The 18,828-nt window shown below is 36.8% G+C and overlaps 1 protein-coding gene across 5 annotated transcripts in view; it reads right to left on the bottom strand.

The window, feature by feature from the left end:
* The window catches only part of ZFR (zinc finger RNA binding protein), a 75,354-nt gene that overhangs the window by 53,829 nt on the left and 2,697 nt on the right, over positions 1 to 18,828 (bottom strand). For 4 of the 5 annotated variants that reach the window (XR_012330641.1, XM_019930186.3, XM_019930184.3 and 1 more), the window contains exons 3-5: positions 4,807 to 4,830; positions 2,832 to 3,114; positions 969 to 1,113 (exon numbers count right to left, since the gene is read on the bottom strand). Coding sequence is in view for 4 of the 5 variants with exons in the window: in XM_019930186.3 (XP_019785745.1) it covers positions 969 to 1,113; positions 2,832 to 3,114; positions 4,807 to 4,830 (452 nt within the window). In the remaining variant the exon portion in view is untranslated. The remainder of the gene's footprint in view (positions 1 to 968; positions 1,114 to 2,831; positions 3,115 to 4,806; positions 4,831 to 18,828) is intronic. The other variant, XM_019930185.3, reaches the window with a different exon arrangement.

Consider the following 18,828-nt stretch of genomic DNA (forward strand, 5'->3'; position numbering starts at 1 on the left):
GCGCAGTGGTTGAGAGTCCACCTGCTGATGCAGGGGACACAGGTTCGTGCCCCAGTCCGGGAAGATCCCACATGCCACGGAGCGGCTGGGCCCGTGAGCCATGGCCGCTGAGCCTGCGCGTCCGAAGCCTGTGCTCCGCAACGGGAGAGGCCACAACAGTGAGAGGTCCGCATACCGCAAAAAAAAAAGATAAAAAAAAAAAAAAAATTAAAGTAAAGGAGTTGCTATTTTTCAGAACTAAGAGAGCTTTGCTTTAAAAGTTCTCAATTAAATCTCTATGAAAAAAACCTATCTTTTAAAGACTACAAATATGTAGGCTTCTTTGCAAACAAAATACTTCCTGCATTCAAACCATTAATACATACTGTAATATCAATGGCTGGTAACGGAACCAACTGTCATTACAGATCAGAGAAAGATGAGTTAAAAGTATGGGTCCACAGGAATTCCCTGGCAGTCGGAGTGGTTAAGACTCCGAGCTTTCACTGCTGAGGGCCCGGATTCAATCCCCGGTTGGGGAACTATTAATCCCACAAGCTGCACGGCATGGCCAAAAAAAAAAGGGTCCACAAAATGGAAACCATACTAGGGCCTCCACTAGTTACAAAGGCAGTCAGCAGTTATGTCTGGGCATTTCAGACAACGAGAAGAAGGTGGCCAGAAGTTATTGCCACAACTTCTTTTGTACAGCTTATTTCAACAGGAAAAGAACTATAATCTGAAGAACAGATATGAAATACACTTTCAGGAAGGAAGGACATGATTATGAATTGCCTCCAAGATCTTCTCTCTTTGGGACTCAAAGGCATTCTTGTGGAGAAAGAGAAGGACATGGTTAGAACCTGCCCCTCAAGGTAATATAACACAATGAGTTTAGATGGATTCAAAAGCATATTTTCGTTAAAAAACACCTTGAATAATATGTTTCAATAGTGTACAATGAAAGGGCGGATGTTAATAAAACCCACCTGTCTGATAGTAGGTCTCAGCAACAGAAGGCTGAGGCTGGGCGGCAGCAGCTACAGCAGCTGCAGTTGCTGTTGGTTGTTGGTAGTACTGCTTACTATCATAAGCTACAGCAGGAGCTGTGGATCTTACATATGAGTACGAGTCCTAAAGAAAGAGAATGAAAGAAAATCTTGCTATGAGTGAAGTGGCAGACGGAAAAAAACCTTCATCTTTACTATATTAAAAACGCAATAAAAGAAAACAAAAGCCTAAATATGTATGAACAGAGACAGAAGATTCAAATTCAATACAAAGGGCATTCATTTTGGACTTCATCAAATAAGGTCAAAACCATTTTAAGCAGTATGCTTAACTTTTACAATCGGAAAAATCATCAAAATTTTAAAATAAGCATTATTTTTTTTAAAAATTAATTTTATTAAAAAATTGCTTGGCGGATCTGCCTTAAAGATGGATGCCACAGTAAAGAACACCTGGGTGTTCTAAGCTTTGTGACTGTTCCAGCTTTCTTTTCATTCTTCCTTATTTACTACTATTCATTAACATAATGATGAGTAGGAGCTTCCAGGTGGAGGAAAGGGGAACAGAGGTTCCAAGGGAAAGGAACGCTAAATATAAATCTCCAAGGCAACGAAGATCACGGAGAGCTGGGTGAATTCTGGCACTGCATATAATGAGGAGAACTGGGGAGGTACACCTGATGTATGCAGGAGGAAAGGCAGAAAGAGTTGGCAGGGCCCAGAAAATGATGGGCTTCATACATCCTATCAAAACCAATAAAATTTATTATATTCTGTCTCTGGACATAATGAAAACAATCACACATGTTAAAGTAATCCTGAGTTTAGTAACCTGCTAAATATTAATAGCAAATACTAATATTGCTGATTCATGTCAGTTTCTTAGTTAACAAAATAAATCCCCGTATTTTAGAAAGAATATTTAAAAACCAGGCAAAGTCCAGAAGGACCAAAGTTTAAAAAACAGATTCTAAAAGCAAACGAACAAAAAATGGGATAAAGGATTAGGGCCAAATTTAATTAAATAAGCAGGTAGTAATTTAGTGTCATATCAGACATAAAGAGAATTATATTACCATAAACAGACTTAGATCTTTATGTCCCTATAAACCTAACAAGAAGCAATTAGATGAATTAAGAGCAGGATCAATTTCTATTACAAACTAAGAAAGAACACCTTGAGGGAAGAATGTACATTTAGGCAATAGAATTTCCACCCTTGATAAGTTTCAAGAAGACACTATGTAATTTGTCCTATTCAGCTGAGGCTCATGGTTCTCAAAATAGGAGACACAGGGGTGTCCCAAGTGGATAAATAATGCCATAGTACCAACAAGAGGCAGAAGACCCTAAAATAAATAAATAAAAATTTTAAAAAAGGGGCAGAAGACCCTATATGTCTTAATTTTTCTCAAAAACTTGTAATGAAATTAAAATACTTAACCAGTAATTAATGTATCTTTTTTTTTTGGCCACGCCATGTGGCATGTGCAACCTTAGTTCCCTGACCAGGGATCGAACCTGCGCCCCCTGCAGTGGAAGCGCAGAATCTTAACCACTGGACTGCCAGGGAAGTCCCAATTACTATATTTTTTTAATTAAAGCAAACATATATATAGAGTGGAGTGCAATGCACTGGGGGATTATTAATATAAAACTCACTGCAAGGAAACTTAATGCTTGGAGTATACCCCCAAATTATAGGAATACACACTCACTTTTCTGTATCATTAGAGGTATATTTTGGAAGACCCAAATTTGAGAAGCATTGGCTTGGACATTACATTAAATACTGAAGCCACTGAACCTATATGTTAAGGCTAATGAAAGTAGTTTTCTTACCTGGTAGTTTTGTGTAGTAGCTGGGGGCGGTGGTGGAGGTGCTTCTTGTTGCCTCTGTGTATAACCATAGTCAGTTGCTGTGTGTGCAGTGGGGTACCCTCCATATGCAGCAGCTGTTGCAGCAGCTGCAACAGCTACTGGAGCAGGCCTGGCAACTGCAACTGTGGCGGCTGCTGGTGCATAGGCAGCAGTAACTGTGTGAGCAGCTACTGGAGCCTGATGGACAGTGTAGCTAGCAACCGTAGTTGGATGAGAGTAGGCTACACCCGAAGCTGGCTGCTGGCTATATCGTGGAGTAGAAGAATAAACATAATACAATTTAATTTTTAAAATCTAGGAGTTTAATCAACTTAAATCAAAAGCACATTTCCCAATAATTTAATCATGGACTACAAAAGAACAGGTATTTGAGCTTAATAAACCACCTAACCAACACCCTATTTGTTATTGTTGCATAATTTTCATTCCTTAATCTGAATAAATTAGATGGTCACACATATGTTTCAGATCAAAGATCATATCACAAAGCAGGGAGGACAAACTGGGATAAGAAGTATTAGGAAGAAAGAAAAAACTGATCAACCTAGGAACTTAAAAAAGTATTTGTTATATGTATAGTTCTTTATTATGTACTATAGTTAAAAAAAATCTCTACAAGGAAATCATATCAAGAAAAATATTGTATTCTAACTCCAATTATGGAAAACATTTAAGGTAGAAACTATTACCGAGATGACTTAAATACTTCTGATGCTGTAAGGCAGTGGTTCTCAGCTAGGGGAGATTTTGCCCTCCAGGAGATATCTGGCCATGTCTGGAGATATTTTTGATGGTTAAACTGCGGAGGAGGTGGTGATGTGTGCTACTGGTATTTAGTGGGTAGAGGCCAGTGATGCTGTTACATAAAGGACAGCTATCCACAACAAAGAATTATCCAAAGAATGTCAACAGTGCTGAGGTTGAGAAATCCTGCTCTAAGGTACAGAATTTACAATGGAATATCTATTATTTTAGATAAATTTTCCAGGTTTCAGGCAGCAATTCATTACACACATTTCTTTTTCTCTTAAAAAGTAGCACATGTTGCAAAAGGAGACCTAAGTCAGATGCTTTGCAATCATAACATTTAAACCTCAGAGAGACAAAAAGTTTCTAAAACTGTAAATCAAATGAATCTTCAGCTAAAGTTAAAATAGCATTTACTTTAATTTTTAAATTGAGAGCCTATATCACATAAAACCAGGCCCACAAATGTTAGCAAATGAAAACGTTTTTGTTGTTTTAGGTTCTCTTGAGTAAGTAATACATTCACAATCACACTTGCTAAATCTATATTACCAAGGCAGAAAAATGCCTTCTTGAAAAAAGGAGAGCCCCAACAGTTATTTACCTGACCGTAAGTTTTTTTTTTTTTTTTTTTTTTTGGCGGTACGCGGGCCTCTTACTGTTGTGGCCTCTCCCGTTGCGGAGCACAGGCTCCGGACACGCAGGCTCAGCGGCCATGGCTCACGAGCCCAGCTGCTCCGCGGCATGCGGGATCTTCCCAGACCGGGGCACGAACCCGTGTCCCCTGCATCGGCAGGCGGACTCTCAACCACTGCGCCACCAGGGAAGCCCTGACCATAAGTTTTAATATGAGCCAACAGTTAAGAATAGCTAAGAAAAAAATACCTGACGTAAGCTGAAGCTGCACTAATAAACTAGAGTGTTTGATTCATGGGTTATAGTACAGGGTATTCTTCACTGGTATGCACAATACCAAAAAAAAATATGGCACAGAATTAAAATCTGGGGCCATCATATTTTAACTGTATTATGGAAAACACTGATAATTAGGATGTGTTCAAAGGGAATCAATATGAAGTTTGTAAGTATGGGTATTATTTCACATAAAAGTAGAGGACCTAGGGACATTCAGTCTAGAAAAAGTGACCTTGGAAGATATGATAGCTGCCTTCTAATAGAAGAGACTTACTCCATGCTGCTCCAGAGAACAGAACTAGAACCAATGGATGGAAGGGTGGCAGATTTCAGCCCAATATGAAAAAGAAAAAAAAACAAAAACTTAGAACAGAGTCCAAAGAAACTCTTATAATTTCTATTTGGATGAGGTTTTCCACATTTTGATACTAAAATTAGCTAACATTTCCTACATATATGCCAATTATAAGACAGGAAAAGGGAAGTTGAAACGGTAATAGTGGGAAATTGGTTGGGCATTGACATTTTCAATGGATAATTCCACGTCCTTAAGAAAAATTCCAATAACATATACTTCTTCAAAATTCCTAGAACTGAGAAAAAGAATTATGTTTAAAATATAAATACACCAGTTCTGCAAAACTTGTATTTAACATTTACTGATAAGATTTCCCACGTAGAGGCTACATGGTTATGTAAAATTCAGACAGTCTTGAATTCCTATACTCTTTTCATTCATCCCACTGCTCTTTATCGAGTATCTGTTCACATTTCATGGTCCCCAAGACATGTCCTATAGGACAAAAAACAAAAGTTGGAGTAGAATAGGAATGTCAAGTACACTAGGCAGGCAATTTGACTTAAACTGCCACTGATCTTTTTTTTTTTTTTTTTTTTGCGGTACGTGGGCCTCTCACTGTTGTGGCCTCTCCCGTTGCGGAGCACAGGCTCCGGACGTGCAGGCTCAGCGGCCATGGCTCACGGGCCCAGCCGCTCCGTGGCATGTGGGATCTTCCCGGACCAGGGCACGAACCCGCATCCCCTGCATTGGCAGGCAGACTCTCAACCACTGCGCCACCAGGGAAGCCTGCCACTGATCTTTAAAAGTCCATGCGACTCAGGAAGGGATGACCTTGTGCTCTTGTTTATGCTTATTGCCCCAGCATAATTATTAATAGTATTCTCACTCTCCTATGTGTCTCAGTTTGAACAATAAATTTTATAGTCACCCTTCCCAGGAATCATATAAAAAGATGCCAGCGCATTTAGCAATTACCATAGACATCCCTAGGGCTGTCTAACCTAACTTGCTCTGTAGAGCCAGGTCCCTAACCATCATCCGGGCTGGAACAACATGCTCCACCAAAGCATCGTGAAGAATGATGATCCAGTCCCAGTTCCCAGGGGGTCAAGGGCTAGGGCAGCTGACTACTATTCAGAATAAAGATTCTCTGATTTGTTATCTTAGACCCATCTGGGAAATTCTCTTCCAATTTCAAATACCTTTAGGAAAACTGCCTTTCACATGACATAGATGACTACACTGGACTATAACCGTTCAATTAAGTATCAAGTAGCTAAGTCTAAATAAGTAAATTAATTTTTAAAAATTCAGGTCAAGTTCAAATTAGTTTACATAAAAATTAGTCTTAAGTTGAAACAGTTCAAATCAAGGTTTTTGCCTAGTCTGGGGTGTGAGAATAAAAGGTGTTAAATTATATCCCTACATAAAATGTAAGACTTTTAACTGTCTTTAAATGATTTCTTAAATAGGGAATTCCCTGGCGGTCCAGTGGTTAGGACTCCGTGCTCTCACTGCCAAGGGCCTCAGTTCAACCCCTGGTTGTGGAACTAAAATCCCACAAGCCGTGTGGCCAAAAATAAATATATATTTTTTAACTTAAATAGAACAGGACATAAAATCCCAAATCTTGTGCCATTAAAAATAATTTGTGAAATATGAGAAGATTTTCATTTACTAAGCATCCAGTAGAGCAGAAGCTTTTACTTAGATGGTAATATCCTTTTGTGAATAAATTAAATCATATCAGCTTCAGTCAGTTTTAAACTGGGACAAATTAAATAATAAATTATGAAACAAATATATAAACAACATGGGTAAGAAAGTTTAAGAAACAATCAGACAGGGACTTCCCTGGTGGTGCAGTGGTTCAGAGTCCGCCTGCCGATGCAGGGAACACGGGTTCGTGCCCCGGTCTGGGAAGATCCCACATGCCGCAGAGCGGCTAGGCCCGTGAGCCATGGCCGCTGAGCCTGCGCATCCGGAGCCTGTGCTCCGCAACGGGAGAGACCACAACAGTGAGAGGCCCGCATACCACAAAAAAGAATCCACCTGCCAATGCAGGGGACACGGGTTTGAGCCCTGGTCCGGGAAGATCCCACATGCCACGGATCAACTAAGCCAGTGCGCCACAACTACTGAGCCTGCACTCTAGAGCCCGCAAGCCACAAATACTGAGCCCACATGCTGCAACAAGAAAAGCCAACGCAATGAGAAGCCTGTGTACCGCAATGAAGAGCAGCCCCCCGCTCGCCACAACTAGAGAAAGCCCGTGTGCGCAGCAACGAAGACGCAATGCCACCAAAAATAAATAAACAAACAAACAAACAAAAAGATACCAAAAAGAAACAATCAGACATAAAATGGAAGGGTATTTCTCTTGGCGGTGGGAGGCGGGGGGGGAGAGTATTTAGGAAATTATTAATATTGAAGAGTAAAAACATCCTTCATATTTCTGAACTTAAGCTGGAGGTTAATGGTCTGCTCCCTACTTGCTTACCAAAAAGTGAGGCCAGCCAGAAGCCTTACCGAAATAAACAGCCAGCTAAAATCACCAGATGTTTAAAGAAAACCTACGATAAACTGCAAAAGAAATAAGAATGAACCCATGGGAAATGGATATCTCAAAGCAACAGATAAGAATTTTAAAAATCTCTAATTTGTATCCATAAAACAAGAATTTTACACTAGTTAGAAGATAAAGTTGAAGGACATGGACAAGATAAAGACAAAAGAAAAGAGAATGGATAAATATAGCAGGTCTAATATTCCAACAAAAAGGAATTCTAGAGTAAAGAAAAAAAGCAGATGGAAGAAATTAAGAAACTTCCCACTATTGAAGGGAGGCCCGTATTTTCAAATTCAAATATCTACGGAGTATAAAACAGAAATGAAAGAACAACACTGAGAGACATATATTGATAGCATTTCATAACACAAGACAAAAAAAAAGATCCTTTAAATCTCCGGGAGAGAAGAAAAACAGATCACCTACATACAAGTAAATGAAAATCAGACTTACTGATAACACCAGTGGCTGGAGGACAATAGGGTAATATCTTCAAAATTCAAGGGAAAATGATTATCAATGTAGAATTCTGCACCCAGTTAAACTATTAACACAGAATAATGATTTTGACATTCAAGGTATGAAGGAGTTTACCTCCCACATGCCTTTTCTTAGGAAGCTACATGAAAATGTACTTCAGCAAAAAATAAAACAAGAAAGATATAATGGGATCCTACACACAGTGGATTCAAACTCAGGAGACAGATAAAAGCCCAGGTCGGCAGCTATGCAGCAGGCCCAGAAAGGCAGTAAGTTTATGAGACTGAAATCAAAGGAAGGACAGAAGCCTCCAGGAGAAGGATGTCTAGGAAAACAGATGACTGGACAATAGACAGCAGACCAAGAGCCTGGGAAAATCTCATGATATAATCAAGGCACCAAGAAGATTTGTGTGAAAAAAGGGTAATGAAAGACTTCAGGAAATATGAAACTGCTCAAGAAAAGTCATGATCTCAGTTGAGCAATTAGTAGGGTGTAAAAAAGGAAAAATCTGTTTGAAATTGACCCTGCAAAAATTCTCTATTAAGTGATACAGGGTTGTAAAAATGGAATACATGAGGAATTCTAATCCTAGAACAGTACTTGGTTCCAGAGTAAATACTATTTACAGTCATAATAATGAAACAGTTTTCTGCTTTAAGGTTTTAGAATCAACCTAAATCACGGAAGATAAACTATGATTACAGAACACAATATAAGTGTTATCACAAGGAAAACGAGAGCTGAGTTGGGGGATGGGGTGGAGAGAGAGGGAAAGTAAAGCACAAGGGTTTCAAGATTCTTAGAGAGTACCAAGATACTGTCTACCTTTGATGGAACTAGAATTGGTGTGTATTGTTTGAAGCAACAGAAATAATCATTATCACTGAATCTGGGAGGAGAAATGAGAAGCATGAGAGAGTATGTATGAAATCCTAACCATGATTGTAAGGAATCAAACTATAATGCATAAAGTTGATAAATTAAGACATAAAAAAGCAGCATACTATTTAGTGATATGGAGGTTAGAAATAAAACCAAAATGCGTTAAAGGTGGGGAACTGGGAGGCAGGGAGAAGGAAAATAAGGGACTGTTGTTTTCATTAAGCCCTTCTATACTATTTTTAATTAATTAATGCATTACTCTGGGAGTAATGAAAGATAAGCAGAAAGATATCAGAATAGAATTCTCAAGCTGGCAACTTCAATGACCAAAAAACCAACCCCGAATTTAAATACTCCTTTTTAGTTATCCCAACACAACTCTAATATCTACATTTCTGGCCTCAACCCTAATCTATATCCAACTTCAGGCCCATCTCTAAGTGCTTTTGAATGCCATTAATATGACCTGGCTTCATACTACACTACTAAATTTATAGTCACTACTGAAATTAAAATAACTTATGTGTACAAATGGCTCATCCGCATAAGCGGTATCCTACACCTCCGTTAGTTTCTATACAACAGTGGTTCTCAAAATGTGATCCAAGGACCGCTGAGGGTCCCTAAGACCGTTTCAGAGGGCTCAGGAGGTTGGTTCTCCCTTTTCAATTACAGATTGCCTTCATATATTTTAATCCAAACAATTTACTGCAACAGACAATGCAGAAGCAGGTATGAGAATCCAACCATCTTAATTGAGATATTAAAAAGATTTGTAGAGGCGGCTTCCCTGGTGGCGCAGTGGTTGAGTCCGCCTGCCGATGCAGGGGACACGGGTTTGTGCCCCGGTCCGGGAAGATCCCACATGCCACGGAGCGGCTAGGCACGTAAGCTGTGGCCGCTGAGCCTGCACGTCCAGAGCCTGTGCTCCACAACGGGAGAGGCCACAACAGTAAGAGGCCCGCGTACCACCAAAAAAAAAAAAAAAACGATTTGTAGAAATGTTAAACAATGCTTCTCATCTTACTACTTTTTCAGTGGTTGGAATATAGTTATTTTGCATAAAGATATTTCTGGTTAGCATGTAGTGGTATTTTTACTATTTTAAAACAATTTAATAAATATTTTTAAAATTTCTAAAATAGTAAATATTATATAATCTGCATAAGCAAAAGCTTTTGGGGGTTTTTAATAATTAGAGGTTAGAAGGGTCCCCAAACCAAAAAGTTTGAGAACCACCATTTTACGATACAGAACATTAACTTAGAGTCTAATGGTATTCACCATTCATTTTCCTGCTCTTTACTTACTGCCCCTTTAAGCAAAATGTTTCCTTCTATCTTATGACATGGAAACAGTACTTGTTCTCTGGTAAAATGAGCACTGAAAAAGTGGCCAGAGCCCCAAGTATGCTGCCTACAGCTGTGTAATAGTCTTATCTAGGGCTCCAAATCTCCTCCCAGTTTACCTGGTGTGCTGCTGTACAAATATTTTCTATGTTAGCAGAGACATCAAAGGCATAGGGAAGTAATGGCTTAGAATTTTGGAACTCCCACACAAAACTAACAGAAGGTGAATTAGGAAAAAGCTCACTTCTCCCTTTAAGGGAGAACTGTAAGGAAACTTTCCTGTCTCAGCCTTGGCTCCAAGTAAAAGAGAGAAAAAGCCTCTCCTGATAATTCTTTTTTTTTTTTTTTTTTTTTTTTTTGCTGTACGTGGGCCTCTCACTGTGCAGAGCACAGGCTCCAGACGTGCAGGCTCAGCGGCCATGGCTCACGGTCCCAGCCACTCCGTGGCATGTGGGATCTTCCCAGACCGAGGTATGAACCCACGTCCCCTGCATTGGCAGGCGGACTCTCAACCACTGTGCCACCAGGGAAGCCCTCTCCTGATAATTCTTAACAAAAAGCCAGCACTCCTCTACTTTGGGCTCTGGAATTCACATTAGCTGACCAGGCAAACTAACTACTTGGTTTGGCGTTTATTTATTTATTTATTTCCTTCCAGGTACCACAAAATGCTCATTCCTCTCTAATGCTACCATGTTCCAAAAAAGAGGAGATCTCAATCAAAAATCACAAACAAAACCCATAAGGAAACAAGATACTAGGAGCAAGAGTTTGGGGAAAAAAAAAAAAAAAGACTACAAGTATTAGTATTGAATACGAAATATAAAATAAGTACACTTAAAGAGCCTATGAAAACCAAGACCAAGAACTAAGAGTTCAATCAAAAACAACCAGATGAATTAAAAAAAAAAAAAAAACAGAATTTCCAGAAATGAAATACAGTATATAAAAATTATAATCAGAAACTCAGAAAGGCATTATGTAACTGATTAGACATAGCTGGCAAAAAAAAAATCTATAAAAATTACTCAGAAGGCACACAAAGAGATGAAAGATATTAAAGAGGTTAAAAGACCAAGAGAAAAGAATAAAAAATGGTAACTTACAACTCATTGGAGTTGCAAATGAAGAAAAAGGGAGAGAGGAAACATCTAAATAGAATGTCTGATATAACAATCCTCAGATCCAGGAGCCCCCAACTAACCCTAAGTAGGATTAAATAAGGAGTTCTCACCAAGACGCATCTGAGTAAAACTGTAAACACCAAAGAGAGAGAAGCACGAGTAGCTTGAGGAAAAAAAATCCCTAGAAACTAAGTGATGACTTCTCAAGAATGAGAAGGGTGAAATGAAGATATTTTGAGATTAAAAAACAGAGAAAAACCAAAAAAACATTGTTATCAGTAGACCCACATTAAAGGACATTCTCAAAGATTTACTTTAGGAAGAATGAAAATGATCTGAGGGAATGAATATTAAATAATAATAAAAAAGTGGTAAATACGAAGGCAAATTTAAATACTAGCTATATAAAACAATAATTTTGTTCAACAACAGTTGTGGGGTTAAGAACATCTGAAATATAGTACAACAAAAGCACAAAAATCAGGAGTGGACTGACCAAAGTTAAAACATTTTAAGTCCTCGTATTGTTTAGGAGAATAAAGGTGATGATTAACTTTAGACTAAGTGAAATATGCTAAATTTCTAAAGGAACCACTATAGGACAAATGCGGAATGTTTCATTTCTGAAAGGCCATGAGGGAAACAAGTCTCAGGCAAGAAAATGTAGGCAGCTCCTGTCACTTACATTATTAAATGTGCTTTTACTCCCCTGGAAAACATACTTTATATGTGTTTGTTTCAATTTTGCATAAAATGGTAAAGTAACTGATAAAACTTTTTTTCTGTCTTTCTCTTGGCACACAAAACAAAATTTAACCTTTCCATTAGTCCAAATTTAATGCTCAACATTGCTGGACTTTTCTAGGTCAAATTATGGCGTTTTACGTATCTACAAAATCACTGACAAATTTATCTTTACATTTAGTATTTTATAATGTTGAGAATGATGCAAAATTAAACTTTCTCATGGAATAATCCCAAAGACAAACCACCTTTAAATATTCCCTAAACTTGTTATTGTAATGTCATGCTCCCATTAACCTTCACAGTGCTATTAAAAGAATAACTGCATCATTGTAGAATTTTAGAAGAAATTTAAATTCAGGCTCTATTTTCTTCTTAAAAACTAGAACAAATAAAATAACTAATCCTAAAATTTCTACCAACTCTTTAGATGGGTAGACTACAAGGGAGGGAGGGTGGTTAAATAACACATGAAAACCGTTGACAGTTTTCTTGACATCTTTTAACTCTAAACATGCCAGGAGAAATATCATTTGGGTCCATTGGACCTCTTACATTTTCTGTATTTTTGAGGTCATTTGACAATTTACATAAGAATAAGGGATAATGAAAATACTATTAGAAAATTTTAAATACAGAGTACAATAAACCCAAATTTTTATTCCACATATACACAAAATGCACCATGTTCTCTGAACATAACTGCTCATCAACTTTCATGCATGAACATGGAACATGTCCATCTCATAAATGCTAATTCCACATTTCAAATATTTTTCTAATAAGTTCTAACCGCCATTACTTTGGTTCATCTTCCTGCATTTGAATTGTCAAAATGCAATGCTTAAAGAAGTTTTGAAATGTTTTATGGCTCATATTTTGTTGAAGAGAGATGGTCATCTACTTTGCTCCATAACTGTAAAACATTATCAGTTTTTTCCTTTGGAATGATCTAAAGAATTTTTAAAATTTTACACCATCTATTTCCTTCCAACTACCTTTGTATACATATCTGCCTTAAGCGTCTGTCCACTAATGAACCATATCGAGTAAATTTGGGTTCACAAACATCACAAAACATGAAAGATTTCTGCCACATATACTTTTAGCAAAATGGGATGTTCTGGAACTTGTCACAGAATATTACATAATGAAGTTCTTCCTGTTAACTAGATAAGAATACCTTACTTTCCTTTTTTATCCTTATAAATATATTTTTCACTCACTGATTCTTCAGTTTGAAAAAAATCATCTAGGACATTGTATCTATAGACTCTTAGGCTGAGATTTTGCTTATACAATTAATTTCACCATTATCATTTGTCTAGAGTGGTGCTATTTTTGTATTTATCTTATTTAGCTAAGAGTTGTCAAATATCGTCTTGTGTTAACTTTCTTCCCTTTGCCAGTATGAACAGAGAATTAGTAATTCTGACTCCTCAACTGTGTTGAAGGAAAACTAAAAGCCAACTATTAAAGACAGCATCTCTCCTTTCTTTCATACCTTCTTGATAGACAATGCAATACTTTAGACAATGCAACATCCTCCAATTATTTCACTATTTTACTATCCTTTTAGGTCAGTGGTCCCCAACGTTTTTGGCACCAGGGACTGGTTTCGTGGGAGACAATTTTTCCAAGGACGGGAGGGGGTGGTTCAGGCACAGTATCTTTTCCCAGAAATAAAAAATGAATTAAAAATTTTATTTTCATTTAATCCATCTTCAAAAACAGTGCTTCCAAATACTTTAAGCCCATTTAACCTCTAGAACACTCAAGAATTTATCTGTGGATAAACAACTGTATAGCACAGGGAACTATATTCAATATCCTGGGATAAATCATAATGGAAAAGAATGTATACATGTGTATAATTGAGCCGCTTTGCTATACAGCAGAAATTCACACAACACTGTAAATCAACTACACGTCAACAACAGCAACAAAAAAATTTATTTGAATACTAAATTCGACTACAAGACCTATCTTATGCGAAATTTTATGCTTGTCTTTCTGTAGCTCCAAACGATCAGATTCTAGTTTTTCTATACTGGCTGCCCATGAAAATTATACCAAAGATCTTGCTAACTATCAATCCTTTATCCAGCCTCTCTAAAACCCTAACATTGCTGATTACTCCATCTTCTTTTGGTTTTTATGAACACTACATTCTCCCAGCTCTCTGCCCACCCCGACCCTGTCTCAGTATTTGCTTCTTTCTTTGGCCCTACTTTAAACACAGATGTCCCCCAAGTTTGTAACCATGGCTTTGTTCTATTTTTTTTCCCACTCATTCAAAAAACGTTTACTAAATGTTTGATGTACGACAGGCACTGTACTTTCTCTGGTTTCATCCATGCTCACACCTATAATGGTGGATCCCCACCATATGGATGATATTCGGATTTACACTACGACCCTTATCCCTCTTCTGAGCTCAATTTCCAAATGTCTATTCAATATAATATTAACATTGATGGAGATATATGTATGCAGGGGCTATTCTGAGCACTTTATAAATTTTATCTCATTGAATTCTCAAATCACAATGGAGACTGTAGAGGCCTCCAGGGATGCTGATAGTGTTGTTTTTTTGATTGGGTGCTGGTTATACAGGTGTGTCCAGCTTATGACATTTCATCAAGCTATATTCTTATTATATGTGCAGTTCTTTTTATATATACCATACTTCGATGGAGAATTTTTTTAAAATTTCAATCCTATGAGGTAATTATTAGTATTATCTCTAATTTACAGATGAAGAAACTCAAGTACCAAAGGACTGTTTGCCCAATGTCACATGACAAATAGTAGAGGGATCCTGGATTCAGCTCAGCTAGCCTGACTTCAGAACCCACCAACTATCAACCATATCAAGAATTTAATTTAGGTAATTCCCTGGCAGTCCAGTGGTTAGGACTCAGCACTTTCACAGCCGAGGGCTAGGGTTCAATCCCTGGTCTGGGAACTAAGATCCCACATGCCACACAGCGCAGCCAGCGGGGAGGAGTGGGGGGTGGATTTAATTCATTCCTATCTTGGTTCAACACATTTTGTCTAAAATGACCTTCCCTCCATTTTCAGAATTAAAGACCATGAAGCCTACCCCAAACTCCATAGTCAGAATCCTCCAATTCCCCATTTTAGTATTTCATTAAAACTCAGTTATGATCGCTATCATGGCATAGTTACCTGGAGGTATACCTGCCCCTACCCTCATCCCCCAGGAGTGTAAACTCCTTGAAAGCAGGGACTATGCATACTGTAAGTTACTCCCTATGAACGTATTTTAATGTATATATTACATGAGGAGACTAATACTAAAACAACAAAAAAGCCCAGTGTTCTTTGCTTCATTAATTCGCCCTCTGTAAGGATGAATTAAGAGCTGCACTGCACACAGCTTTCACAAAACACTAAGAAATGTTATACTCGGAACAACGAACCTAATTCTGATAGAGTGATGCCAAGGACAATGTTGTTGGCGCACTCCTCACCTTTAATCTCATTCTAGTAATTCTAACATACTTTGTCAATTACTACATTTATAAGCCCAAGGACTGTCTTCTGATTATCCTGATGGTGTACTTCTGAACAATAATTTGGTTGATTTGCTTTTTTTTGACAAATACCTCTACTTAAACAGCTATATATTCTAATCCAACTGCCCATAAGCATACATCTATTTCTGGGCTATTTTAAGCGAATGATCTATTTGTCTATCCCTCTACCAATACCACATTTTCCTGTTTAATAACATCTTTTGGTCCCCGCTAATACAAGACCTTCCTTATGATCTTACAAGACTGTCATGACTACTTTTGGACAAATACTCTCTTCACTATCAACATGAGAACTCCTTTATCAAGTTACCCCAAAAAGCCTGTTGTGATTTTTATTGCAATTACATTAAACATATAGACTACTTAGGAGAAAATTGATAACTTGATAGTACTGATTTTTTTCACTGCATGAACACAGCCCATCTTCAATTATTTGTCTTCTTTTATGCCCTTTATAGCCTACTGTATTTTTTTCTTAAAGTGTTTTGTATATCTCATTAGTTTTATTTCTACTTAATAGATTCTGTGGCTATATAAAAAGGACTTATTTGAAATTTGATAATCTAATTAATTCAACATTGCTGAAACAGGAGTGATCTTAGATCCAGAAAATTTGAACTCTTTATTATTTCTCATATTAGTCTGTTGATTATAATCATGTTGCTTGCAAACAATTAAAAACTTGGAGGTCCCTATTAAACTGACACTGAAACTGAGGCCTCCAATTGATACTCAAGTACCTACTTTTAAAACATTTGAGATTATGAAGCTCTATGTATTAAGTGTATGATAGCCATCAACTATGGAGAGCTTTTAAAACCCTTTTAGTATTATTATACAAATCTCTATAGAAAACTAGCATTGGTAAAATGCCTACTGAAAATCAAGCACTAGGCTAGGAAGGTTTATATTTAATAACTTCACCTCAAAGCAAGTTAGTTGAGGAAACTGAGTTGTAGAAAGATTAGGTGACTTGCATAAGTGTCTAAAGAGATAGAGTTGAGATTCAAATCCAAAGCCTTTTCATTATAGTATACTGTGAGGCACGTTATAAAAACACAGTCAAGCATACACTTTAAGCATTCTATACAGGGCTAGTCTCCCTCATCCTACTCTTAAGGCTATTAATAACATATACAGGATATATATCATCATTGTAAAAGCACTAATCCTTTTGGAAAGAAAATTTTCATTATTTCAAATTCATTCATGCAATATGAATCCTAAGATCTCTGATTCAACAGTGGAGGAGCTGATATAATTAGCAGTTGCAGTAATTTTTTTTTTGGTAGAGCCAGTAAATTTCCATCACTAAGATCGGTTTCAAAAACCTGTTCACCTGGTTTTCTCACCATCTCAGTTAGTGATTACTTCTTTCTACCTTACTAGTGTTACTTTTATTCTTTCCTTCAAGATACAATATTCTTAACTCTACATTCAAATAAAAAGCAAAAAAGAGGAGGAAAATTCACTGGCCAATCAACCTACCCAAGTTATCTTAGTGATGTGAAAAGATACTTATCCTTTAGGAACAGATGTCCTAAAGACATCTCAAGAATCACTAGATGAGATGCCTTCTTTTGACTAACAGATACTTAATTTAAGCTAATGTCCAGACAACAGTCGAAATCCACTTAAACATTTATTATTTAACAACATTTGCTGAGATCCTAAGAATATGGGGGCAATTACTTTGTACCTTTATACAATCATTACTCTATAAAATTTTTGAACTCAATTAATTCTAGATATTAAAAGGGTAAAAAAAAGTTGGCGAATGATTATTTTAAATAGCTAACTTTATTGAAGGTAGAATAACATTCAGATACCAATGATACACTAAGAGCTATAGATAGAACAAAGAAAATTAGTTTAAGCACAAGCTAAACATTTAGGTTATGCAGGTTAACAGACAAGCATCTTGAGTAGATAGAAAGGTGACAAGAAAGATATGACCAAGGCTTTTCTAAAGAATACAAGAAACTAGCTGTTTAAAACTCTCCAAGAAAAAGTTATGTCCTATTCATAGTGGGATATAATGGGATTACTTTAGTTTATATTACATATACATAGCATATTTGTTTATGCCACAAATCCCCTTCAAAAACTGAAGAACTCCTATGAGAACTTCTGTAAAACTGCCAATGAAGGAGACAAAAAAACTCATTTGATCCTATGATAGTTAATTAGAAAGTTTTTTCCACTGAGAATTATCTTTCTCACATTCTTTGCTACCGTAAGTTCTTACAACTGTTGAAATCATTTTTTTCAAAATTTATTATAAAATTAATGTCTGTCTAAAAGTTTTTAAGTATATCTTCTCAAACAAAAAAGGTACTCTACTGAAGTAGTTACCTATCTAACCAAGTTCCCTTTCTGCCATGAAGCCATTCCTGTTTTTTCATCATGCTTGAGATCTGCCTTGTCCTACACACCCCAAATTAACATTCTACCAGAAATATATACTTATAAACACAATAATTAATACTTAAAACCTTTCTGATTTTGTCACTGCCAAGGGGAAAAAAGCACATGAAAGGTAAGAAAAGATTACATTTGCAATAGTGGCAAATGGCACCAATAGGTTTATTTACTAGCCTTAAAAAAATACAGAAGCAGGAAGAAAAGCAATCAGTAGCCGATGGAACGTGTAGCACAAAGACTGAATAAATGCTTACCACAAAAATATTTAATATGTATTATACAAAAGAAAAACCTGGTTTATCTAAAGGTTATTAGTAGTAGAACTTATAAGAGATCTTTACAACATCTCTTAAAGAACTTTGATACTTAGTATGCCATTATAAATCTCAAATATTAACAAGCAAAAAGAAAGTCTAAATTTAAAATAAATTTAATCAAATACCTCACATAGTGGTAACCAAGAAAACTAAGAACCGGAATTAAATCTAGACTTAGAATAGTTACTCTCAGTTATCTGCACTCAACGACAGGTGAAGCAACTATTCACATAATCTACAGATAAATGTTTAAGATCTCCTTAAGTTTACATCCTTCAAAAAAAATTCTTTTTTGCAAAGTAAGCCTTGGTCTTCCATGTCTCAAAGTTACATTTTAATGATTTCCAGACAGGAAGAAAGATGAGCACCATCACTGCATTTTTTGCATATGCTTTTATTATTAATGCTATTTGTTCATCTTCCTTGAACCAAGGTATTAGCATTACTGGACCTGATTTCTTTCCATTAAAAACAAACAATTCTATATAGTATGTTATATACAAGGACAGAGCATCTTAACAATTAGTTTTGCCAATACAT

The sequence above is a fragment of the Tursiops truncatus genome, chromosome 3 (assembly GCF_011762595.2).
Source record: "Tursiops truncatus isolate mTurTru1 chromosome 3, mTurTru1.mat.Y, whole genome shotgun sequence".
NCBI lineage: Eukaryota > Metazoa > Chordata > Mammalia > Artiodactyla > Delphinidae > Tursiops > Tursiops truncatus.